The sequence below is a fragment of the Xiphophorus hellerii genome, chromosome 22 (genome assembly GCF_003331165.1).
Source record: "Xiphophorus hellerii strain 12219 chromosome 22, Xiphophorus_hellerii-4.1, whole genome shotgun sequence".
In the NCBI taxonomy this organism is placed as follows: Eukaryota; Metazoa; Chordata; class Actinopteri; order Cyprinodontiformes; family Poeciliidae; genus Xiphophorus; species Xiphophorus hellerii.
In genome coordinates, this window is record NC_045693.1 from 30690816 (window position 1) to 30717829 (window position 27014).

General features: G+C 38.8%; 1 protein-coding gene across 4 annotated transcripts in view; it reads left to right on the forward strand.

The window, feature by feature from the left end:
• The window catches only part of cdh11 (cadherin 11, type 2, OB-cadherin (osteoblast)), a 116030-nt gene that overhangs the window by 54116 nt on the left and 34900 nt on the right, over positions 1–27014 (forward strand). For 2 of the 4 annotated variants that reach the window (XM_032553292.1, XM_032553294.1), the window contains 3 exons: positions 21347–21718; positions 23954–24093; positions 25421–25715. In XM_032553292.1, the coding sequence (XP_032409183.1) occupies positions 21568–21718; positions 23954–24093; positions 25421–25715 (586 nt within the window). In that variant the 5' untranslated portion in view covers positions 21347–21567. Of the gene's footprint in view, positions 1–5131; positions 5192–12533; positions 12545–21346; positions 21719–23953; positions 24094–25420; positions 25716–27014 lie in introns of those variants that run through there. The other 2 variants (XM_032553293.1, XM_032553295.1) reach the window with 2 other exon arrangements.

A 27014-nucleotide genomic window follows, 5' to 3' on the forward strand; every position in this document is an offset into this window, starting at 1 on the left:
AGCTGCACTGACATCAACACATACATACACACACACACCCTTATGCACGCACACACGCTTTCATTTAAGGGCATTTCACAGAAGGAGTCCTCTATCACAAATGTGTTTGCACGCACATCACGTATTCAGTATTTTTTCGGCTTGTAGTCTGACTTTGCATGTATTAACCATAGTGAAATGAAATGCTTACAACAGCATCATTGCACATAAAGCGTATAGCCGCAGTGTACGATTACAAAAGTTGGATACCGAATGGAGAATTCCCCCTGAAACTGCGTTGTACTTCTGCCGGAGGTTTTAACCGAACAACACATCAAAAACGGATGAGAAAAACTGTGTTTTCTGATCTGAAGGTCTGATCTGTACGGTGGCCCTGAAGGGCAAACCACTTCAACATACCACTAAACATCACTACAAATTGTAAAACACAGTATATTCAAAAACACGACGACATTAACTAAGCACTATTACAAACTAAGAAAACACAATGTTAACAAATTGGAAGAGGTGGGAAACCTGAGACATCATTGATTGGACGACAACATTTGGCTTTAGAACGGAAATTATTCTGGCATTCACTCTCTCTCTTTGTAAATATAGACAGGAAGGCAGTCACAGCGCTACGTACTGCCCAAACTGTGAAAAGAATGAAGCTAAACTTTTGTAGTATGTCCAGATTCAAACCATGCTTGTATAGCGGTCGCTACTTTTGAATTTATATACTCAACAAATGCGCTAAGGCCAGAATAACTTCTGGTTCTAAAGCCAGACGTTTTGTCGTCCAACCAGCGATGCCTTATGTTCCCACTGGGACCTACCTCTTCCGTTTTCTTAATGTTGTGTTTTTACTTGTGCTTAGTAATCTGTTGATGTAGTTCACACTTCAGGGCCACCGTAGATCTGCTGGGTGTGATACACCCGACCAGGAAGATGGCTCTTCTCCGAGTTCAAGCCTTGGGCGTTTATTCGAGTCCTCCCAACTTCTGGATTAATTTGATTGTCGATGGTAGTGCTGCCATTTAGAAGCGACCAAGTGTGGGTTTCAACACTCAGAAAAAAAGCCGAGGCCCAGCAGTTTGCTGTATAGGCAGACTTAACACATAAAAGCAGTGCTGATAAGTACCTTCTCCACAGTGGGAAGTAGAGTGGCAAGATGCTGTTAAAACTCATTAACAATCAGGTCCATATATCTTCAGGAATGTGACACTGATGGGTGTCTGGGAGGACAGATAAGGAGCAGGAATTAGGGAGAAGATGTTTTTCTTCCCCCAGGATTTCCACACACACACGCACACACACATGCAGAGTTTTAACGCCCTCTACCACTATTGATTATCCAGCTGTCTGACTGATTGAGAGCCAGATATAGAAAAGGCACACATCAATAAAATACTGTGAAAAACCTGGGGAGAATTTAAACACACTGTCCCTTTTCACCCCCGTTTAAACTTCATCAGGGTTGCTGGTCATTTGACATTTTGTATCTGTTCTAGTTGTGATCATTTAATACCAAACCTTTTCAAGTTTGCTCCAACACTGACTGTATGGAAATTCAATATTACAAATGCGGTGACAACCAAGTCAAAGCAACTTTTTGTCATCTACATAAAATCTACCGTAATAGTTATGACCATAATAAATAATATTGTTTGAATGGAGGTTGGTCAGAGGTGCTTTTGTTTGATCAGGGTCCTGATTGGTCAGACGTCATAGGAGTCGATTGGCCTAACAGGACTGAGATGAGAAACTAATGGCAATATGGTGTGAAAATCTGTTTTTGTATCTTTTCATACTATAGTTATGAAAGAAAAATGATCTGCTTTTCTTGGAATTGTGACTTGGCATAAATTGCTGATCAGAAATTGGTTGCAAACCTTCAGTCGGTGGATCTCTAGATCAGCGAATGTAAAACAGGACCTTACATGTTTGTTTGCTAGGAGATTTTCAGACTTTGATAGTCTGGTAGATTCAGTTTCATCGGGCACTAAAATTGAAACATTTGTTCCATTTTCAGCTGGTGTGGTTGTGCATGTGCAAACAGAAAAAAAAGAAAAAAAAATCAGAAAAGATGGTATAATTTCAGTTTGAAATTTTTGACTGTTACTGAAAATATTCATTCAGAAATTTAAACACATGAAGTGTCAAGACTTCGCAAAACTTCAGTTTTAAATCTGTGGCTAGAGGTAGAGACATCACAGAGGTTTTGCTGGGTGAAGAACTGAACCGAGCCTTGCTGGATTCTACTTCCTGTCGTCCTCTGTGTCAGTCATTCATTGGCGGTGCCGGTGATGATGTCATCACCACAGCTTTTTGGAAACCCTGAATGATGAGATAAAGTAACAATATTTGATATAAAAGCTTAAACGAAACACTACGAGGACAAAATGACATTTTGGAATGGATAGGAAATTGCTTGTAGCTGTGCAGAGGATGCAGAAAATGAAGCCACCCTCCAATATGAGATTACAGTCAGCCAAGCTTACCTCCTGAAAGCCACCTGCATTGGATTTCCACGAGATGGGAAGAAAAAAATAGTAGTCTGACCTAAATCTGTGTATTCATATATTGATTATTAATAATAATAAAAAAAAGAATGTATCTTATTTTGACCCTACTTGTTTGAATAGAGAATCAATGGAAATGTTAAACCTAGCGAGATAAAGTCTGCATCAGTATCTCTGCAGTGGGTTGGAGGGTGAGGAAAGAGAGTGGGATGGATAGATAGATGGAGGGAGTGAAGGGGGATTTTGGGATAGAGGGATGTGAAGGAAAGAAAGAAGAGATGCAAATATGGATAATGGATGACAGCGCTCAGAGCTGAAAAAAACAAAACAAGCAGAGCCATAAGAAATGCAAAGATCAGGTGGAGCAAAAAGAGAAAAGTGAATACTGAAATACAGGGAGATAGAGAGGAAAAAACAAATGTAAGCCCCCAAGGATTAAGTCTCTCATTTCTCTTTCGGGAAGAATGGGGGGAAAAAAGCGGATTTCCACCTCCTATCCTCTCAGCTTCCCCTTTCATATATCTCTCTCTCTCTTTCTGTCTCATATTTTAATATCTCTAGCCCCTATTCATCATGCTGGAACAGACTCTGAGCTCACTAAAGCATGAACACACATGGCTAACCATACATGGACACAAATCCCCCTATGTTCCTCCTCTCTTTCCCCTACTGCTCGGCAATTTTAGTTGATCTCTTCATTTTGCCTCTGCCGCCATCCATTATCTGCTCCCCTCCAAAAGTCACATGTTTGCCAGAAACTTGAAAGCAACATCAATTCTTTTTAGCCGGCCCCGCTTTGTTCTCCATCTGTGGCAGTTTGGCAGCTGCGTGGAACTGTTGCGCGGGGGCCAGCGCCGCACTACGCCACTCGTCGTTGGTGTAGTTGCTTCAACAAGCATTGTTAATAAGATGAATGGGTCTCCCACTGATCGGTTAATAGCATATTCAATGATCTTCGATGGAATGCAGATTTCTATAGTTCTCACTGCAAACACGTAGGAAACAGCTCAAGTGAAATGTGATTACCGAAGTAATCCAACGAGTAAAAATGACTCGCAGAACCAGAACCTCGGTTTAGTGCATTCAGCTTCTCATTCACATCTTACCTACTTTTCAGCATTTTTGAAATAAAAAAATTTGAATCACGTATTGTGCATCTGTATTCAGTCCCCGTTTAGTCTGATGCTACTAAAATTAATATAATGCAACCATTTGCCGAGACTCGCACGCCGCAGGTCTTGCGTATGAGTGGCAGAATGGACGCCATTAATAAAAAGTCGGAATAAATCACATTTACATTTGCCTACGTTGTGTTAGAGCAGGGGTGTGGTTTTTTTGGGCCCGTATCAAGATGTTGAATATTTTTCAAAGGCCAGTTGTGCCCTTGAAATGTATTGATAAAACCTATTTAAAATTTTTTTAAAATATTAATAACTAGCTTTGATAAGTACTTCTTAGAATTAAATAATATAGAACATCTTTTCACGTTGATCCGTCCCTGCAGGACTTCCGGATAGTTTTTGAAAATTTTTTTAATTCCAAACCACTGATTCTGTGGAGCCATTAGAAATATTTGCAAGGAATTTTGAAATATTTGTGCTTACTTATGACAATAAACGTGACTTTTTGCTTCTCGCCGTATCGATTACAACTTGATATCAAGTAAAACTGAGGAAACTGTCAAATTAAATACATAGTGCCGCCTGCTGGTCGGAGGTATCGCCAAATGTTTCTCGCCATTTTGGGGGAAAAATGTTCAACAAACCCTCAATGATGCGTTACTGCGAAAAACTGCAGGGATCTGTAAGTTTCCACTATCGCAAGATTGCAAAAAACTATTTGGACTGATTGACGTAATTTGGTGTGTGGAGTTTAGAGGGCCACATAAAAAGCTATGGCGGGGCCGGATTTGGCCCCTTGGCCTTGAGTTTGACATTGTTTTAGAGTATTACTTTCAGTTCCAACAGAAGACAGACATTGAAGCTTGTGGTTTAACTTAACAAAATTTATATAATCCAAAATATTGCATCTTTAAGGCACTGACTCACACATCTTCCAGAGTTGTAAATCAGATCATTTACATATCGGTCCCTGGTTTCTGTGTGTACATAATGACCCAGAGATGACCCAGTTCGCTCTGACCACTCAGCACAATGCTTTAGTCAGGCAGGTCCAAGCGAGGCGGTTGGTTTTTTTCATCCCCTTTGTCGTTTGGTTTTGAATCCTCTGTTCATGCAGCATTCCCTACATATGTTGGAATCACAGCCCTCACTCAAACTTTAAAAAAACGAAAAGTCTAACACTCAGCCACTGCTGTTAAGACGGGATAGAAAATAAACTGTTTCACAGCTGCCGTGTAAAACAGGTTTTTGGAGAGAAGCTCAAGCAGCTCCAACAGCGTCTCAAGTTATTGCTTTTCCTCCTTCATCTTCCACTTTTTACCCATCACTCTTTGTGTTCTCTCTGTTTCCTTTTATACCCCTGGTCGTCTCCCTGCTCATTTTTTCGAAACCTACATTGCGTATCTGCATTTTGATGCCGTCACTGCAAATCTTCAGGTAACAATGGCAACGCGATTCTTTTTTTTTTGCGTTGCCATTCGTGCAAATGGCTTTGTTTATTGACAGGCTCTCCTGTGAAACGGGTGCCCCAGGCAGCACCGGGCAACAAAGGAGCAGGAATTGACGGTAAAGTAAAGGAATCACCTTTTTTTTTTCTTTTTTTTTTGTGTCTGCAGAAGCTCTATCCTTTGTGCTGTATTTTCAAGATTAAAAAAAAAAAGAGCTTAAATCCATCTTCATATTTTGCTCTCTACCCTGTTATTTTTCTTTGTTCCCCCAGTGATTATGTGGTCACTTGGTTTTGCTGTCCTATGTGTTTTTTTCCTTCCTTTGTGGTCATCCAGCCCTTCTCAAGCCTGTAAGAATCCAAAGTATTCTATTTTTCCTTCTGCCTCAAATCATTTCCAGACGACACTGTTTCCTGCTCCATCTTTCTTCCCCCCCCAGTCCAAAACCACATAAACACACACGTACACACATTTTAGCTGTTTTTGATAGGATAAATTTCAGCCCTTTTCCAACTCTGCTCCAATAACCGTAATCGTTCCTGTGGGATTATTATTCAGCAGAACGTGTCGTTTCCTGCATGCTTGGATGACCTCCTGACATACTTATCTATCTTCTTATCTTTTCCTCTGCCGTAGATTAAAGGCCATTTTAGTAGTGTTGGGACTCCTGTGATGTAGCGAGCGCATGACGGTGAACTCTGACCTTCTGCTGACACCACTTGATGCGCACGTTTTGAATGGCGTGAGGTGCAGATGTGTCCTACGCATGGCTGAGTGTCTGTCGGGCCATTTTTGTCCCAGTGAGACAAAAGTTTGAATGAAACTAAAGCTTCTGGTTCTGTGCAGCTCCACATAATTATATGTGGATTTTCTGTTCTTAGGTATAGCCTTACAGTGTTCCTCAGTAATTACAGTGTCAGAATACATCCGTATTGCAAAGCTATAATTTACGACGATGGATCCTGCCGACCTGGGCCAGAGGATAAAGACACGCGTAGAACGGTGGAGGATATTTATGGTGGCGTGAATAAATTTCATCCGTTTTTCCCTTCTGTTGCACTTAAATGTTTCCCATCAACATGTTTTTTTTTAATCTTACTAGCCAAACTTTCTGCTTTCCATTTAATTTATGCACCAAAGCCGACTTTGATGCACCCACATTCCCTTTTTTTTACTTTGAGTTTTTTAACATTAGCTTGTCATTTGGAAAGTCACAGAACTACACAGAATTGAGAAAAAACATAACTAAACCACCATACAGAAATTTGCAACTGGAGTTTGATGTCATAAACTTATTAATAATCTGATAACAACTGGGAGATATGAGGTTATGTTATCACAATTAATCAGAAGGTGTGATGATTTGACTTTGAAGCATGAAGGGTCTCTGTGTTTTTCCATGTTTTTGATGGTTGTCCATCTTGTCCAAATGATTACGTTAAAGTTGTATAAGTGATAACATTTTGCTGAGCCAGTCAGTGTTGAAGGCGTGGTGGATTTCAATCACCGTCTACCTGAGTTTCATAGGTGAAGTTCCAACTACCCATGGAGGATCAGAGTAGTGAAATATTTTGATGTGGTTGAATGTAGCATTTAGAAAACTACCTGAAAATTGCAGGTCAACAACCAAACAGATATAAATTCACCCAAAGAAAAGCTAAATGGTTACAAAATGTGATTTTCATCTGAAGATGTCATTTGTTAAGGGAAAACGTTCTCCAAATCAACCTGGTGAAAAATAACTAACTCTTTGTAAGTCAGAAATTTATGGAAACATTTTGTTGCTGAAATAAATTCAGGGGGGGTATCGCACTATGACAAGAAGTTTTCTTAAAACCAGCAAACCTTCTTGCTCTAATGAGATGTACAACTTGGTAAAATGTGAGCGTTTCTTGTTATAACGTAACAGATTTTATATCTGGTATATCAAGAAACGTTCTTGTCTTGACAAGATTGGTTTTATATCTCGTTAAAATGACAAAACCTAAGTTTTTTGTCATAACGTGACAAGTTCTATATTGCGTTACATTGAGAAACGTTCTCGTTTTGACGAGTTGGGTTTTGTGTCTCGTTTCTTGTTAAAACGAGAAAATCTTGTCGTAACGAGATGCAGAACTTGTTAAAATGAGATTGTCTTGTTAAAAAAACTAAACCTCATTATAAAGCGATGTAAAACTTTCTAAAACTAGAGGGTTTCATGTTATAGTTCGACTAGTTTATATCTTGTTAAATTTAGAAACTGTTTTTAGGAGATAGGTTTTATATCGGTAAAAGGAGAAAGTTTCATGTTAAAATGAGAAACCTTTTCGTGCCTTGTTTTTTGTGACCATAGACTGTTGTAGTAATGTAGATGGACCTGTAAATTGTATATTTGACCTTGTGTTGTTTACAGATAATCCTTAATAAATCAATGCTGTACAATCAATGGTTCAAACACACCAACAAATGGCCAAAGCTAATAACACTAATAACAGAGTAATAAGGAGAAGATGACAATAGAGTTAAATATCGCAGCTGACTTAGAATAAAGATCCTGAAATGCAGTTAAGGTTTCCTCTCTCGGTCAAACACATCACAATTGTAACAGCTTTTCAAAGCAGATTCCTCATACAACATTGCTCCATTTCTAATGGGTACTTCTAGTGCTTTTGAGAGGTATGTCAAAGATTAGTCTTTATAATTAACTGTTAACATCTCTGCTGTGGAGTTCATTGAAGTAAAAAGCCAATAAAGCGAAGTTTTCCGTGCAAACTGATATGCAACGAGCAGCGGTCAGCGGCCTAATTGGAAGTGCATTGTGTTGCCTCCAGCTTTGCGGAGCCTCATCAGCTCTCCCGTAGTTTTAGTGTCTATTCCGGTCGCTCATTTAGGAAAGCTGATTGGCTTGGTCATTAACTTGTTTTCAGCTCAAACGATTTGATTATGGTTCTGAATGCCAAATAAGGAACAGCGGCGTGAGGACACCCCCTGATCCTTTCAGGCTCGTTAAAAGCCTCTTTCTACATTGGTATTGTTTGGTGGCATTGAAAAGATTGTGCTTTTTTTTTTATTTTTGTTTTTTTTGCTTTCTTTGCTTTTCATGCAGTGGGGGGAAAAAGTTTAGTCGTACAGAGTTTGCATAGCACTAAATCAACCATGTTAAAGCCAACAGAACTGTACCAGATGTGTCAGTTGTGTGTTGCAGCCAGCTGTCCGTCTGCATCACATTATGCAGATGCCACGATGGAGATTAGCCGCAATAATTAGCAGAAGAAAAAAAATGAAATTACATAGCATTTTTTACAAATGAGTATAAAAGGCAACCTTTGTCTCAATTATGAGAAAAGATTTGTGATTGCGCATAATTTACCACAAATTGCATACAATTTTCATTGAAATGAGTGTGATTTCCTGTAATTGAGGACGAGAAATAAAACGTGCTAAACAAAAATTTAGATTTCACACGAAGCCCTCATTTGTGTTTGTAAAAATAATGTTCTAGCAGATGAATTCAGTCGTTGCAAATGGCACAGTGGTTAATTAGGTGCTAGCTAGTACAATGCAAGAGTCACAAATGTGTGCGTCCTGTCAGCATATTGTTTGTCATCTTCATTATCAGCCTCGTTCATTTAGCAGTTCACAAATTACTGTAATATACAGCCTAATTTGTTGTCACAGTGGCAATGATGGAGCGAGCAGCACTGACGTTTCACTGGCATACATTTAAAACATGCATTCATAACGTCTGCACTGTCCAAAGGAGAAATCTTTGTGGAAAGTAACTTCAATAAAAAAAAATATATTTGTCTTTGTTGTGTTAATATTGTATTTATTTCAGTTTTAAAGTTAATTTAGAGTTCCATGATACATCCAACAGAGGAAGCTGAACTGGGTTTATTGGGTTTCCAAAAAACAGGGTGAGACTTTAGCAGCGTCTTTAGGAAACCTAAGAATTCACACTTTTTGTTTGTACAAATAAATGTTTCACAAATACCGTTAAATTGTTTTTGTGCTGACAAGCCACAGGCCAAAAAGCTTGGAAGCAAGATCAAATTTGTACAAAAAACGTTCGCTTCATGAAGTCACTGGCCCGTTTCATATACATCTAAACTGTTTTCCGAGATACACGGCGTCAGATTCGCTCAAAAACACACTTGTTTACCTCGTCTCACGCTAAATCAACCGCGTCTTTTCAGATTGAATCCACTGTGCACAATGGCATACATTTTTCTCTCTGCAAAAGAGGAATCTGCTTCGCCATGGAAACCCATCCCTTTCTGACTGTTTTCTCCATCAAAACCCCATCAAAGCTCCATGACACTAAGCACATTACCTTTACGTTGACGGATAACAGGTGACGGGATTGGGTTGTGAGTAACGCTCATCCTTACCAAATCTATTTGCAGAGCGTTCCTTGTTGGGTTTTTCCATGCGTCACACAGCAATAAGCACAGAACCATGTCAGTGATTACACTGTTCACAGGCGTCCCATCTATCTGGATTTATAGTGTGTGCTTCTGGTTTATTAAAACAAAACATATAAAAGTTTCGGTGAAATAGTTTTTCTTAAATGACTTATTATAATCAATATTTTTGCTTGAGTTCATAATATTTTACCAGAAACAAACTTAACATACCTGTGGATTAAAATGTATACCTATGTAGCCCCAGAATATACGGCGTTTTGAGTCATTTGCAGATTCGGAAAATGTGAATTCAAAGCTTTCTAATGACGTCAACACACAATAAAATGAAGAAGATATGGCCATTTGAATGTTGGCGCTCTGCAAGTGATAAGACAGACCTCAGCGTTTCAGAACTGTCCTCAAACATGATGAGCTACCTGGGAAAGGATGTTTCATTTCCCACACGCCTAAGCACAACGGGTTAGATTATGATATCTTTCGACACGAAGATAGCCTGACGTAAAAAAGAATTGTTTTATTTTAGGTGTTACTACTTACTAAATGCAGTTATTCAGCAGGGTACACGCCTCTCGTCCTGGGAAATCCGCCTTGCACACTCAGCACAGCACACAGTGTGTAACATCCCTCCAATGTACAAATGTACATGGCATCACGATTAGATTTAGGTTATTGGGGAGTTTAACAGAAATGTTGAGCTTACATTTCAGTTTAAAATTTTGATCCCAAGAAATGCACTGACTCCATGCCGTCTCCATAGTTATATAAACACAAATGTTGGGGGGGGGGTTGTGTTTGTGTGAAAATAAAAGAAGAAGACTGCAGGTCTTGTGGGTAGCAATTAGTAGTTGAATTTTATTAACTGTTTAATAGAAATCAGTAACCATTACAGCCAGACATTCAATCGCTCACACGTACTCAGCTACGTGCATAACACCTCTCTGCTCTGCGGTAAACTGGCTCTGTGTGTGTTAGAGTTACTAGCCTCTCATTAATACCTATTTTCGTGAATGCTGAGAAAGCTTTGCGGTTCGCTTATTGTAATTGCCTTACCACACACACACACGCGCACACACCCCTATAAAAAGATATGCTTCTATTAGTTCCTCTAATTGAAAGGCAATTAAGCCTCAGGTTTCGTGGTGTGAGCTAAACGCCGGGTGTCTGTTTTCAGCACCGCTCTGTTTTTAAGCTTTTAACAGACCACAAAGAGCCAGCCTCCGAAACAAGATAGCAAAAGTGAACTTTAATGTACTGACTTTCTGCCTTTTAGACCTCTGTGTCCTTGCCGCTCCTTTCTGCCTCACACTCTGTGGTTCTTAACTTGAACTTAATTTAATTTCGCAAGTGAAGTTACTGATAGAGAAAGTACAAAACATTTTTTTTTCTTTCAATGTCTTAGAAAGCCTTGCATCACATTTTGTGGTTTATTTGCCTTTTTATTTATTGTATTTTTGCCCACACACTGAATTCTACATGTTAGAAAAGAATTTTTTTTTTTTTTTTTTATAAAAAAGGAAAACAGAGAAGTACTGTGTTAAGCTTTGCATCTACTGCAGAGTACTTGTGATTAATTTCAGAGACTTTGGCAAATTTGTTTTGAGTAGCTAATTAGAATTTTTAATCTTTTTAATATTTTCATTCCAGGAAACGTACAGGAATTTAAAAAAAAAAGCCATCTGGTTCAAATATTTCAGGGAAAACCAGTAGATCTAGTGGCAATAGAGCTAGGTCCAAACATTAGATTTAGTATGTTCTTTAGTCTGTTCGCGGTGTAGGGGAACTTAGTTTTTAAACTTCAGTGAACTAGTTTTAACAAAATCCCCTGTTTTCAGTTCCTTAGATATGCTTCTACAGTTTTGTAACTGTCTTATGAAGTCCAGTCTCCCTTTGTATATCTTCTGATCATTTTTAAGATTTGCCTAAGGCTTGGAGTCCAGCAGTGTCGGTATGGAACTGGGCGAAGCATGTAGTGGTCTCTCATGAGCCAAAACCTCGTTGACTCTTTATACATACACACTTACATTTATTGGTCAGTTGAAGCCATGTCTATCAGGTGATAAGCCAAAACATCCAGGTTTTATAAGTGCTGATCAGGGTGTGATTGTGATTTAAAAAGACCAAGGTCAATCAACAGATAATAATGGGCTTAACTCGGCTGCTAACAACGAGTGAAAACCTTTTTGTTTTATTATTGAAGGGGAGTGAAAACATATGTCCTGCTGATACTCTACATTTTACAGCCTGAATTAAAATCCATCTGTAGTCATTAAAAAAAATATTAACCGAGAAGATAAAAGTTTATTGTGCAAAAGTAGATTTTACTTGTTGAACACAAAAGCCCAGCTTTCAGTCTGTCTCGCTCTCTCCCTCCCTCTCACACACACCCACACAGTTGGGATTCAAACACTTTGGATGAAAAGGCTTGAAGTGAAATGAAGTAGCGAGCAACTTTATAACTCCCACTAATAAACTATGAAATCATTATAAGTCTCATAAAGTAGTCAGCAGGACATGAATGAGATGTTTGTTTAAGTGGCAGCTGGCACTGATAGGAAATTGTTACCTTGTTATTGAGTATTAGAAATGATGCAAAAGGAAAACACCACCATGTTCTTTCTATCCTAATTTACCTAGAGTTAGTGCTATTTGGTGATTTCATGAGCTCTCTGATGCATCGAGAGCTCATGAGAACAAGATGAGGTTTTGGAAACATTTTGAGGAACACTAAGATTCACAACACTTCAAGTGTTTTTATTTTGCTATTAAAAAAGTTTATAAAAGTTTCACAAATCACAAACTGTGTTTTTAAAACATTTTCATAATCAGGATAGCATTGGGTTAATGCCCCCCCCCCCAAAAAAAAAAAAAAACGGTGAACAAATGCTTCCTTTTTTTCCCGTTCCTAAGTCTGGGAAGCTATGAGGCACAAGCTAACTGTGGCTAAAGGTTAGCTTGTCATTGTATCCTCACAATGTTTATACAATTTGGGTCTTGCCTCTCATTCCGTCACTGTCTCTTTCTTCATTTCATGTACCCAAAAATGCTGCCATACCAGTGATTTAAAGGTTAAAGGAGTTTCTTTAGCATTTTGCTTTTTTTTAGCTAAGTGTAGTTAGCCACTTTGATGGACTGACGACCTGTCCAGGGTGACCCCGCCTCTCGCCCGTTGGCAGCTAGAGATAGGCACCAGCACATCTCCTGACCCCAATGGGATAAAGGTGCAAGAAAATGGATGGATGGATGTTGTTAGCCAAAAATGGCAGACAAGAAAGCGCAAGTGGAGTCTTCCGCAAACATGTAATCCACCATTGTTGTTGTTATGTATGACGTATGATGTACTTGGGGTCAAAGGGCAAGTTAGAGCAATAACTTGCTCTAACTTGAACAAATACGTTAGCGTTTTCACAAAAGGTACATGTTTGCTGTCCAGAGGAATTTACGAGGATGAAATGTTAACACTGTTTAAAGAAAAGCGTGGGGTTCTCTAAATGGCTGTTTCCATGGTGATACAGGGCACAAACGATGAAAAGCTTTCCCATTTTAGAATAAAACATTCCCATATGAGCGGGACCTTAGACCGACTTTACAAAATGAAGTCACATGCTGACAGCTTACAGTTAATGCGCCATAGAAAAAATTGCTCTTAGATTATCCCAACATTTTTAATATTGTGTGTTTTCATACTGCTTCTTTTAGACACTGTAGCCTCTTGTTTCTACCAGACAGATTTTGTTTGCTGGATTGTAAACCCCTGAGACTAGTACCTGAGCTGCTCCAGCACATCCTGTCAGCAGCAACTTGTCATGTCTACCTCAGAGCTGAACTCTGAAACAAATTCTCAGAATCCAGCAATAGAGCAGAGAATCACCCTACTGTAGTGTGGTGTTAACCCGGCGAAGGACTGCATGGGACCAAGCTGGCAAGCTCTGCTTTAATTTTTTGACAACTAGTTACATGACAAAATCTGTGGTTCACTCTATACTGACTAAACCTCCTCAGTCCTGTTACAGAAATGTTATTTTTTTTTCCTAACCTTCCTTGAGGTTTTACAATTTGTTATAGCATCCGTTCTTTTTGACGGCACCTTTGTTTATTTAACTGGAACTATGTAGTTCTGCCTATATGTTAAGCATTGTCTTTTTTACTGTTTTATATAAATTTCATTAAAACAGTGAGCATTGGTCTGCTGTGAGGCTAATATTGCTCATGTAAAAACAAATTTCCAACAAAATCTGTTTTTTTTGTTATTCCTGTAGCAACATTTCTTTCTATAAGAAGAAATGTTGACAACTTAGACCAAGCTTTTCTTTGAGACATATTTTATATCCAACTGTTTTTTTATTCTTCATTGTTGCCAAATTTGTATGGAAATATAAGTGAATAGAAAATTAGACAAAACTAAAAAAAACAAAAATAAAAGAAGAAATTTTATGTTTTATAACAACATAAAGAATTATCTCTACATTATCTGTCAATATTTGGATTTGTTCCCATTTTTTTGTTTGGAAAAATGAAGCTTGGTAAAGCATGCAGGCATATACCAGACATTCATAAATAAATCATGTTTTTTCAGTAAAAAAAAAGCAAACGTTTGAACCAAAAAGAAAAAACACCTCGAGCCAAGTATTTTTGTTCTTTCTATACTTCAGAAGCATTTTCCAAGGTTGTTGTAATGGCTCCTGTTGCAGGTTTCTAGAGTATAATGAAAGGCCAGTCAGTGGGAAAAGCAGAAAGAGAGAGATCCGTAATGCTAAATGGATCAAACAAGTATACGCATACACCAAAAATGACACGTATGCAGAATATTTTTGATTTGAAAAGCTTCAATCGTTGTCCCTGATGCATATTTAGTTGCATAAAGGCTGACTACTAGGAATCCAACATTTTTTAGAGATTTCATACGTTTATTAGCTGTTTGGAAATTACTTTGGGGTTTTTTGTCGAGAAATGTTACTTTTATTTCCAAGGATAAAACTAAATGTTAATGAAAAGACTCTCGGCTCCATGGATGGGCTCATGTTGAGGTGAAACGTTCCTGTTTATAAACATTTCCGGTCACCAAAAACATGGAAAATCATGATTTCGAAACTAAAGAAAGCGTCACCCTACACTCTGGAGAAGGCAACACCATCAATGTGCAAAATGTTTTTTGTTAAAAAATGTTAACAGGAAATTTTGAAATATGACAAGGGAGTTATGTTATTTGAAGACATTACAGACAATACTTACAAACCGACTATGGAGAGTCTTACAGAGGCAAACTTTGTTTATGGTTTACCCATGTTCATTTTAAATAGGAAAAAAAATACAAAGAACTCAAATACAGTGAAACTAGAACATGCAGGATGCAAATTTGCAGTAGTATAATTCCGCCGCAATTTGCACTATCTGAAAAATTCCAACGGTTTCTGAAAGGGGAGACGTTGCGCTTTCCAGCTAATATCGGGTTATTATGGTAATTTCACCCCCTCCGTAGCAGGGGGTGAAATTAATCTGAGGGCCACTCTTTTAATAGATGGTAAATTACAAAAATAACTTGCTAGATATTAAAAGTTCCAGTTATTATGGATAAATGGGCCAATATATTTACTCACAGGATACTTAAAGAACTGCGTACAATTAAAGTAGGCAAAAAATATCAGGTGGAAATTTTAAATTTAGGACATAAAGGGTTATTCATAATTGGTATTGGTATAAAAAAATCATTTAGTAAATTTATCTTCCCTTATAATTTTCAGAAGAAGGACTTTGTACTCCTTTTAGAGTCGTTTTGTAGACGATTCATGGTGCCAACTTGGATTTCCACTATCAAAACATGAGTTTAGGATTCTCTTTAGCATATTTTGAGGAAAGTGATGCCTCTGTTGAAGAGGTTTTGCAAATTTGTGTATCAAAATATAATTTTAATGTTACACAGTTAGAAAGCATGAAGTTATAGAACAATTACTATCAGAACAATAACCTTCATAATTTGGTACGTTCTGTTTTCTGAACACCTTCCTAACTAATAACCAAACAGCAGAGACACTCAGCCACATGAAGAATATCGACTTCACATTTCATTTTGAAGGACGCGCAAATTATGTCTTGTGTGCAGATGTGGTTGTTCTGAATCAGACACACATGTGGGCTTATATGTGCCTAGATGATATATGAGTCAGTGGGGAACATCACACAGATAGATAGTGTTTTAAACCCCAGAGCTCCGACCACAGTTTGAAACACACGCAGACATCCAACTTTAATGTTAGCCAATGAATCACTGCGCTCTACTCAAACACTTGACTCATGGATTCACAGCGTTGCTTCAAACTGAAGGGAATTGCATGTATGCTCACACACACAAACACACCCCCTCACACATAGTGTTCACTACTCTAATGTGACTCTTGAGTCATGTATGCAGACGGAGGAAATCGTCTGGCCAAGAGGCATGCTTGCCCTGGGGAGTCATCTTCACTGGAGGTTTCTGTGTAGGCCTTTTCTTCTCTGCTTGACTCTTTGCCGCTCAGTCGAGCATTGAGCATGCCAGAAAACCTAGAGCTCTGTTTGAGAAACAACTGCTGTTTGACGCAAGGCCTGCAGTTTCAAGATGTAGGAGAATAATAACAAACACTGGTATGTCCAGATTGGATGCTTATCAACCTGATGTCTTGCTTTCTTGGATATTCATGTGGTTTTATTCTGCGAAGTGGTTGTTTTCAACAAACAGGTTTTACAATGACTTACGGTATATTGCCAAGAACCATTGTTGCAATGAAGAAATAATGTAGACTTAACACAATTCAACATTTTTTTTTTGTTTTTGTTTTTACATACAAATGTTCAGAACAAGAGTTTTTGTATTCACATTTCTGGTACGCCCGTAAATCGGATGCACAAACAACATCCGCAAACAACAGCATTAGGTAACAAAGCTTTTCCTGCACCACTGGGGGTTTATTTTGCTTCAAAAAATGATCTAATAAGACGCTGGAGAAGACTATTGTTGGGTTCAAGTTGTGCTAAAACGCAGACGCACCCAACGCAACTGTCAGCGTCCACTGTCCACATCTTTAAAGAAGTTCCATGAATGACCAGGGGTGATTCAAAACACTGTATTCCTTGAGCACTTGACAGCAGAATGGTTAGAATAGCACTTTGCACCAATCTGATGGTTTAAGAACCTAATTAACAGATTAGTAACAATATAGCTGCACATTTTGTTGCTCGAAAAACAGAAACTATTTTGCGTTTCGCTCGCCAAGTCCGATTGTTATAAGCAGCTTGCGGCTGGTTTTTTTCTAAAGTCGCTTGCAGATTTAATGAGTCGAGGTTGTGGTTTTTGGGCTTGCAGTTAAGCAGACATAAACCCCAGAATGTGTCTGACATCCAGTTAGTTTTAGTCAGACTCTCCCTGTCCATCATTTCCCGGATGATCCGTCCCGCTGTGTCTTTGTTAATGTCAAGTTAAAACGTATATTACTTGTGAATGACGTCGAGCTTCGCGTTGCGCTCCAGAAAACTGCAAACATCGAGACTAATATGAACAGCGCAATAAACGTGAAAACAGCCACGAATGAACGAGTCTGTAAAGTTGTGCAACTAAACGTCACAAATCTGTGCACCTGTTACCAGCAGGGGCGCAACTACATATTTTTGAGGTGGATGCGAACATCTCACCGGCCCCCTCCCCCCTGACATAAACTTGTACAAGTGAGTCAAAGCCGCTTCTGTTAGCCTGTGTCTGCAGGTCTGAGGCTTTTTGTTAGCATGTTTTCTATCATTCTTATAGCTTGATAGGAAGCCTGATCCAAACTGGCAACCCACATTAATAACATGGTGAAATAATATTGACCACAAAACACTGTATTTATAAAATATATCAACATTTTTCCTACACAATCCTAACAAACATTTTTAATGTTCTCTTCACAATATTTATTTACTATTAATCTATTTGTATGATTTGTTCTTTAAATTGCCATCTATATTGCCCCGGAGTTTTTTCTGCGCCCCATCTTTAGCTCCCTGTTGTCGAGGCATTACTACAAATTTAAAAGAAAAATAACGCGCCTCAGCGCGTTCTCGAAGGGACGCTGCCCAAGCTACCTGTATGGGAGGGGAGAGCGGCTGGCAGGATGGAGGGGCGCCTAATCAGTGCTGTTCCTCTGTTATTGATCATTTCATACACAAACAGCTGTTAAGTACATAAAATGCTGACTAGAAAAAAAAATTCCCCACATCGTTTTTACTCCCCCTCTAGTGCAGCGCCCCTATGTTACATACACTGCATACCCACCTTTTGCACCACTGATGGGACATCTGAGTTTTGGAGCCACAGGAGGAGCGCTGCGCTGTGACAGCAAAGGCAGGGCCGTAACACTGAACCTGGAGGCTGGGGCGGGTGGAGGGGAGGTCTAAAATTGTATTTATAGTTTTCCAGATAATACCGGACCACACAAAAACGTGCACAAATTACTAAAAAAATGTTTGTACTGTTGTTACCATTAAACAATCTCCCCTTATAAATGGAGACACATTGTTGATGTTACCATTATATAAAATAGCTTACAATTAAGTTTTGGCAAAGCTCAATGTAATTTTCACAGCGTTGTTGTTAGCAGCTGCTGAAAGTAACTAAAAAAGTTACTTTTAATGTAACTTAGTTACTTTCCAAATCACGTAATCGGTAATCTAACTAAGCTACTTTTTCATGGAGTAATCAGTAATCCTATTAAAGTTACTTCTTCAAAGTAACTATGACATCACTGTTAATTACAGATCCTGCAAGTTCCACAATTTTTACTAGTCACACACTTTAGAGAAACGAACCACCCAGCTTCTCTAAGTTTAATGATTCGTTTTTACATGACGCCATGTTTGATTTGTCATTATCCTCACTACTGCCAGTATTTTAACTTAACAAGTAAGGAAAAAGGTATTCCAAATAAAAATCAAGCTACAGAGGAACACTATTTAGGCTAAATACATTAATGTGACTTAAAAATGACAGCATTAATTTTTAGAGCTGACACAGCACAAACTTTACTGACGAGGTCTTGACCGAATCTACTGTTTAATTACCTTTTGTCTTTAATCTAGTTTCTTAAAAGTGGTATTCTGAATTTGTGTTTGTTTAAATGAATTTAAATCATTGAATGTTCAGGATGGAATGTTTGTCCAACATCTTGTGGTATTATTTCGCTCAATTCCAGGATAGTGTCAGATTAGCGGTCTCATAGAACTAGCTTCGAGGCCTGGATAAGTGAGTGAAAGGCAGCAGATACACACATTTACATCCACAAACAGATGCACAGAGCGTCTGAGTATAAAGAGACAGATGATGAGTCAGTACTGGAGTAACTGTCAACACTTCACAGCCAGCTGGCAATGCGGTTAATGCTAACCAATGATCCGTAAAGTAAGATTCTCATCAGCTTAAGATTCTAAACACACACACACACACACCCACCCACCCGCACCCACACGCCGTCACACACCAAACACATTCACATTCTGAGTCAAAGAAAGAGTAGAGAAGAAAGAAGAGCATCTCAGTTTAAGACCTTAAGCCAACTACTGCTTTTTGTTTTGGAGTAATAATGCTGCTTCCTGTTTGATTTGGAGGGTGAAATTTCCGAATTTGCTAGTTTAGAAAAATCAACGGATGTCAGATCATGAAATCTAATATGGCATCCACACAAATATATAGTAAGAATTGTAAAAATATTCAGTGTACTTACAGTTCTGACAGCCTGTTTCTCATTAAATCGGTAACACAGATAGTACTATCCAACATCAGTATGTCAACATCCCCAGTTTGTGCTTAAATGTATGAAATGCTGAGAAACAACATCTGTTCAGGTAGACAGCCTGTTCAAAAGGACCGTCATTAATAACTCCCAGTTGTTGTCCACTTGCAGCTAGAAAACAGATCAAACATGTGGCTTTATTCTGAGATTTGAGATCAGACTTCCATGGTACATAACGTTACTTTAGCTCTTTGCTGGTATTCAGTTCATGCTGACTGGGTTTGAAGCTTTGACACAGTGTAGCTGAGATCAATACTAACTTGCACAATTTATTGCTGTGGTTGGTGGTAATTCAGTATGACTAGCCCAGCTGTAGACCTGGCTCTAAGCTTGCAAACATGTCTGAAGTTCAAGGTGTAGCGGACCTGTTTAACATTAACATAGAGGAAGTTAGAAACATGCAGTCATATAAGTGTAATAAGCAATCGCAGGTGTACAGTGCTGTTCATGTTTTCTTTGATCAAACATTGCCACTATAATAATTTCTCCATTACTAAAGTGATGTTGTATTGCCAAATATACCGATGATGATGAAAATGATCTCATTTCAATAGGGATGTATGAGGCAGTACACTGTATTCACTGGAACAAGACAAGGACCTAAATGGGGGGGCCATGGTCCTCAACTGAACAAAGTGGACTGCTTCCTCTAAGTTGGTGCCAAATGCGGAGAAGTTCAAGTATCTTGGCGTTGTGGTGTTGTCGGGATGGAGAGGAAGTTTGATAGATGGATTGAGGCGTTGTGGGCATTGATCGGATCTGTGGTAGAACTATCTTTACCTTCTGACCTTGAGATCCCTCAGAATGAGTTGGGCAGAGTCAGTGGGAGGGAGATGACCTCAGAATAGAGAGAGACAACAGAGGGATGGAAAACAAGGACGACCAACAAGCCTAATACTTTGGCTAGAGAATCTGTAATCACAGGAAATATTTCGGTAAAGTAAATCTCTAAGTATGCACTATTTTACTTGTTTGATTATCACTGATTCACTGTCTGCCGATTAGGCAACCATCTGTGGTGTGTAACCAGAAAACTGATTTGCAACAAGCAGTGAAACATAACTGACCCTATATGGGTTTTTTTCCATTTGTAATTATGGATCTATAGATATTGTGTTTTTTTTTTTGTTTTGTTTTTTTACCTCTGTAGCATTTTTTTTTTTTTTTTTTTTTACTAAAGCCACTAATAATAATTCTACAAACTTTTGTTGGTGTCACTGGAGACTCCTGTGACCACAAGTCACAAGTGAGCAGCAGGCACTGTTCCAGAGTAAAATATCATCATATAACAATAATAAGTATTTTATAATGGAGGCCTTTGCAAATCAGCCAGATAACACAGGCTAATAGCAACTGACTGACTTCATAAGACATTCTCCACTTTCATTCATGTAACTTTTTATTCTGATCATGTCAATTGAATAAATAATGACAATAAACATGTCAACGCTTAGTCTAGCATTAAGACATTAAAAACACAGATTTTTGTCAACAGCCAGGCTGAAAAAGGTGCACCGCTGACTGATATCCATCTGGGGTTACTTCCATGAGCAAGCGGTTCTTAGTTTCACAGCTCAGGATTGTTAATGGACATGTTGGGTTTTGTAGAGATCAAATTTAGTCTCCGTTTTGCTGATTCATTGACTGCGGAGCCGTAGAGACCAGATCATCACCTCAAGCAAAGTGTGCAGCTGAAGCGATAAAGCTCCTATTGGTGTAAGTGTACACTGTAACACTTAAGTGACTGTCTCTTCACTGTCTGTTTCTTCAGACTTTTGAAACTGCAGTAATTAAACCAGCAACACAGTGACCGGCTGTCACATGAACTGTCTGCTCTACAACAAATCTGTCTCTATCTAATTGAATTAAAGCTAATGGGTTTATGGACAACACTGCCTGTATAATTAGCACATTGTCCTAATTAACCCGACAATCGTTTAGAAAGCCATTTTCCCTCTATTGCCAATATGTTTATAATGTCTAGGCTTATATAGCAAAAGATATACTTTTTGTGTTAAATATTAATTAACCTTGTGTTACTTACAAAGGTTTTTCCATCCTGCTCTCCTTTAGGCTCTCTGAAGACAGAAGTGACAAGTTGGAAGAAGAGGTTGCTCATCGGTGATCAGAATCTGCAGCAACGAGCTCCGTCGCAGCAAATGAACAAGGAGACTCTTGATCAACGTTTCGCTCAGAAAACAAATCAGGGTTCGGCCTCGGTGGGAGCAGAGCTCCACTGAGAGGAAGCAGAGAGTCGGAGAGAGCCGAGCGCACAGTCCCATTGGTCAGCCAAGATGGCAGCGCTGATAGCAAAGCGGCAGGGCTTCGGGCTGCTGAGGGTCCTCCTGGTGCTGCTGGGAGTTTCAGTGCTCTGCGGTGTTGCACTAGGAACCAGGAAAGGGCATGCTACGCTGGACCACAGGAGCCACAGACACAGACATCCAGGTAGGACTGAAAACCAGCGTCAAATACATACCATTTACACCGTTTTTTAAATGGACAGCTGAACACTTTTGTCATAATGAAGTTAAAACTGAATTGCATCACTGTTTCTAAATCCACCAGTCTCAACTCTTGGCAGCTCTGTGTACTGCATGATATTAAGTCCTGACAGTTTGATCAATTCCTCAGGATTAAGACTTTATTTTTGCAATAAATTTATGAATTCACTGAAAACTGTAGAAACAGACAAGAGTAACAATAAAATTAACTTTGGTTTAATATCATTACATTATCATTAATAAACAATATCTACCTAATACCATTGATCTTAGAAAATATGGGCATAAGTAAAGCTCATTTATATAGGTGTTTTATACCTATATATACTGTATATATATATATATCTATATATATATATAGATATATATATATAGATATATATATATATCTATATATATATCTATATATATATATAGATATATATATTACATCATGTATATAGGTGCATTATAAGCCTGGCGGGCCACCTGACCCCCACCATCGGAGTAAGGATTGTTTGTTTATTTTTGGTTTTGTAATGTTTACCTTTTTTAAGACTTTATAGTTGGTGTTTAGTTCTTGTTAATAAAGTTTTCCAATAACACATACCACCTATTATAATATGTGTTACACTAGGTAACATTTTTAACTCAAAAACATGGTAGACAGCTGAATGACTGTCCTACCACCAGACATAGAAAGCCTGCACATATTTTTTTACATTTGTTTAAATCACATCCACAGCAAATTGCCTGTCGTCTCAAAGGTCAAACAGGTTTCCTTAAAAAAAATCTAATCTGCTGAAACCTGGTTTTAATGGTGCAGAGGAAGGAAACAGGAAAATGGGTCAGGAAGCGCACTAAAGGTAGAATTAACTCTGTCTTATGATGAGCTCTGTCTGATGTCATTGCCAAAAATCCCTGTCTTCAAAAAAATGGTCTAAATTGTTTTTTAACTCCTTTTGTTGGACAGTAAGAGTTGGGAAGTTGAGAGTAGGAAATGTACAAAGCAAAATAACAGTTTTCGCTCTTATGTACTTATACAAGTCTAATCATTTTAACATCAGATATATCTTTTTGTCTCCAAATGAATGAGTTAAAGTGACGCATCATTTTACAATTTGCTGCATCAGTTATTAATTTGGAAACACCAATGCAGCATTATTCCTCCAATCGGTTGTTGTTCTGAACGTTTTGTGAAACGTCTCATCAGGTCAGAGCCTGGTGTTTTCCGTTACCTTTTGTAATTAGTCGTATTTTCATCAAAGTGTTTTTAAGCGCATTTTGAAGTATCGTATTACTAAAGGTTGACAGAAACAGCAAAATTCAAACTAACTACTTTAATTTCACAAAATAAAAACACTGCAAGTGCACATAAAAACTCATTTTTTTTGTTGTCTTAGATTCAGTCTACTGGACTGAATGAGTGGGATTGCTCTTGTTTGTATTTAGTGCAATTTGTATTATGAATCTAGTGCAGAGTTAAAGTAAGTAAAGGGAACGAAACATCCAGCCATTTCCTGTTATACTGATGTTCTTTAGCATTCTAAAAAAACATGAATTCAAATGTTTCTGTTTCACTTGTGAGTAGTTGGTGAACGTGTTAGATTCAAATGTTCAACCTTTCACTCTGAACATCTTCCACTGGACATGTAATCTCTCTGTTGTTTGGTTATTTCATTATGCATCCAGCTTGTTGTGCCCCCATCCCTCCAGTCAGACACTGCAGCATGGATTCAGTTCAGTTTAAACCCAACCCTGCTCTGCTTAACCACAAAGCAGCTGCACCGCAACAAACAGAGGTTAAATGCCTCCCTTAGAGCCTTCTGAAACACAATTCGTTGAAGTGTGTGTTCTTCATACAATCCGCCCACGCCGTCCCGGTCTGGGATTTGCTCGAGTGACCCGGAATTCAAAAGCAGACCTCCGTGCTCTGGAGGTTACAGCTTCTCGCCCACTTTTAAGTTTCGTCTATGAAAAAAAACAAAACCCAAAGTGTTTATGAAGTTCAGAATTGCTTTTCTTTCTGTTTTTGCAGTGTTCATTCATACATTCCTCAAAAAGTAACCTTAATTTGTATTGTCATTAGACCTCTAACATTATGTGTGTAATAACATCACAAATATGTTGTCGGTTTTCAACTCTAAACTTTTCTTTGTGTATTATGTATTTAATCTAACTGGACGCTTTGATGTTTTAGGTCACTTATCGCTGCACAGACATAGACAGAGGACAGGGAAGGAAGGCCAGGTACTACACCGGTCCAAACGAGGATGGGTTTGGAATCAGTTCTTTGTCATTGAGGAATACACCGGACCTGACCCGGTTCTGGTGGGGAGGGTAAGTTTTCCACCAACAACCCCTGGAATACTTTAACGTGGAAGAAAAGTTAAATACAGTTATCAGTTTTTTATTTTAAAAATGTATGTGAATCTCAGACATTATTCTCAATATTTTTAACTGTATTTGCAACAAAAGATGACTTTACAAAGTCTTACAAAGTCCTCTTGAAGCTTTGCACATCCAGGGATGACAGACATTTCTTTATGACAGAATAACTCAAATTCAGTGTATAATTGTAATCATTTGTGTTAAGTCCCATTGAAATGAAACTTTGTAAAACAACCTTTAGCTGCAATAAAATTCCATTTCATTTGGCTATACCTCGACAAGCGAGTTACGTCTAAAGGGGTCTGACTTATTTTGTCTGTTAACTGTTAGCTCAAAGTCAGTCTGATTTGGTAGGGAGCATCCAGACACTGATTTTTGTTTTACGTTTTGTCACAGAGCTGTGACAGTGTCTGCTGAAACATGGCTCTGCCCTCTTCAGTACTTTCAAATAAAGGCCACTAGCGCCAAAAAAATTCTAAAAGAAGTTTTGTCGCAATTTCTCATTTGAATTTAGGTCTGGACTTTGTACATGTGCTTTGCTATAAACTATTCCATTGGCTAATTTGCTGCAGGAAAGTGAATCTCCACCCTGGCATCAACATCTAGCAAGTTCCCCTCTTGTATTGCTTCTCATTATAACTCCATCCATCCCATGAAATACAGTGGGTGTTTATCTTAATGGGTGCAGTGAGTCCAGTTCCAGTCACAGTGCAATCTTCAGAAGGTGACAGCTAGCTCCCAGTGAGATTTAAATGAAGTCCTCCCATTCATCAAGCATTGAGAGTAAGACACAAGTAAAAGCTTGGGGTCAAGCTTGGGGTCATGTGGGGCGATTGGGGGTTTTCCTCAACAACACCATGACTTTGACAGAACATTGGCATTCATAGAGAACTGAAAGTGACATCTGCAATGCAGCTTATTTCATAGTAAAGAGGCTGTAAAGACCCAAAAATTGAATGTTGAATAATCCTCGTCTTTTGTAGGAATATTCTCTAATCTCTTCCTGTATTGACATTTGCTTGTCTGGTACAGAACATTCTCAGCCTTTCTGTCTCACTCTGTCAGTCCTTTGGTTTGAAGAGTTTGGAAATTAGAGCCTCAATTCCCATCGAGCTGTCAGGCAGCCTGCCTGTTCGCCTTATAGTTTTTCCTGTCACTCCCTATTCCCCTTTTCTGTCTCTATCCTCACCACAAAACCTGAATTTCAGACATTCTTTATACTCGTGCATTTAACCCTCCTGTCCTTGACTGTCTTGTTTGCTTCTTGTCTCTTCAGCTTCACTCAGATGTGGACAAAGGCGACGGTACCATCAAATACATCCTGTCCGGTGAAGGCGCAGGAACGATATTTGTCATTGACGACAAGACGGGCAACATCCATGCCACGAAAACGCTGGACCGCGAGGAGCAGGCCCAGTACACCCTGACAGCACAGGCTGTGGCCCGGGACACCAATGAGCCACTGGAACCTCCGTCGGAGTTCATAGTGAAAGTTCAGGATATCAACGATAATCCTCCAGAGTTCCTGCATGGACCTTACTATGCCAGGGTGCCTGAGATGTCCAATGTTGGTGAGTGATTTAGAAGGCACCAGGGAAGTGAGACATGCAAGGTTTGGTGGTAAAAAAAGAAGAAAAAAAAAAACAGTTAGCCTGGAATGTCTTCCTGTTTTGTTCCTTTGTCTGTTGGTAACTTTTCTCAGGGATCCAGAGTGAGGCCAAAATCCCACATAGCAATAATATCTGATAATGGTAATCAGGCTTTTTCTTGGTGGCATATTTTATGTTTCTTTACCATAGAATTATGCAAATTGAATTGACAAAAATACATTTACTTAATGGAATCACCCCAAATTTGAAGAAACTCCAGTTTTTCACTCAAAAGTTTGTGTGTTAGGATGAGGTGTTTTTTTGTGCGTTAGTAGAGGTATTTTGCAAAACATTTTTTTTCCCATCTCACAAGTCACATGATCAACAGCCGGAGGTTGATACTGGCGCAAACGACAAAGACGACATCAGGAAGACATCAGGAGGATGTTGGTTTGTTTTTGTTTTTGATTTTTTAAGGACAATTTGCAGCTGGCTCCACCAGAACTCTCACAACATAGCAATAGCAAATAGCAAAATTGTGTTTTTTCAACGAAATACCGACAGAGACCCACAAACGGGTGAGATATGGACCCATTTGTGATGAAAACACAGTTGATGAGGTTTTTCTCTGTACAACATTCAGAATGTACAACATGCAGAATGGAAGACCGGTACCCCCAAATAAAGTCCTCAACCTCCACCTATTGCCCCCACTCACATTTACCTGCTGATGCTCAGTCTGATGCTCAGTCCGATACCCTTAGGATGTGTGTGGTTCTCACAATGGTCTGGTTTGCCAGTGAAATGTTACCTGGTTGCCAGACTTCCGGGACATACATTGTGTCATTGATTCTGATTCTCTTTAGAGTGAAAATTAACAATAAGAGTACAGTCCCCTGTGGTGCTCCTTCACTGATGATCACCTAGTCAGATCCACAATCTGTTTATCAGGTAGTCAAGCTTCCACTTCCACTTCCTGTGTCTGCTGGAGTTTCTTGCTGAGTAATTCAGGCTAAATTAAGGAAAATGCACTGGAAGAATCAAACAATGTGATTCTCATGGTTCTGCCCACTTTGTCCACTGATTCGCAGTAGAAATGACCTTGCTATCCTCTCTAGTCTGATACAAGTAATTGACTTTGTCTCTTACTTTTTCACAGTGCTGCATAAAGAAAAAGGAATGTGTTTTGGTTGGATAGCAACTGTATGATATTGAATAAAATGCCGCCTTTGGACATTAACAATAATCGTTTTTGGATATTTTCAGCACATTTTTACCAAA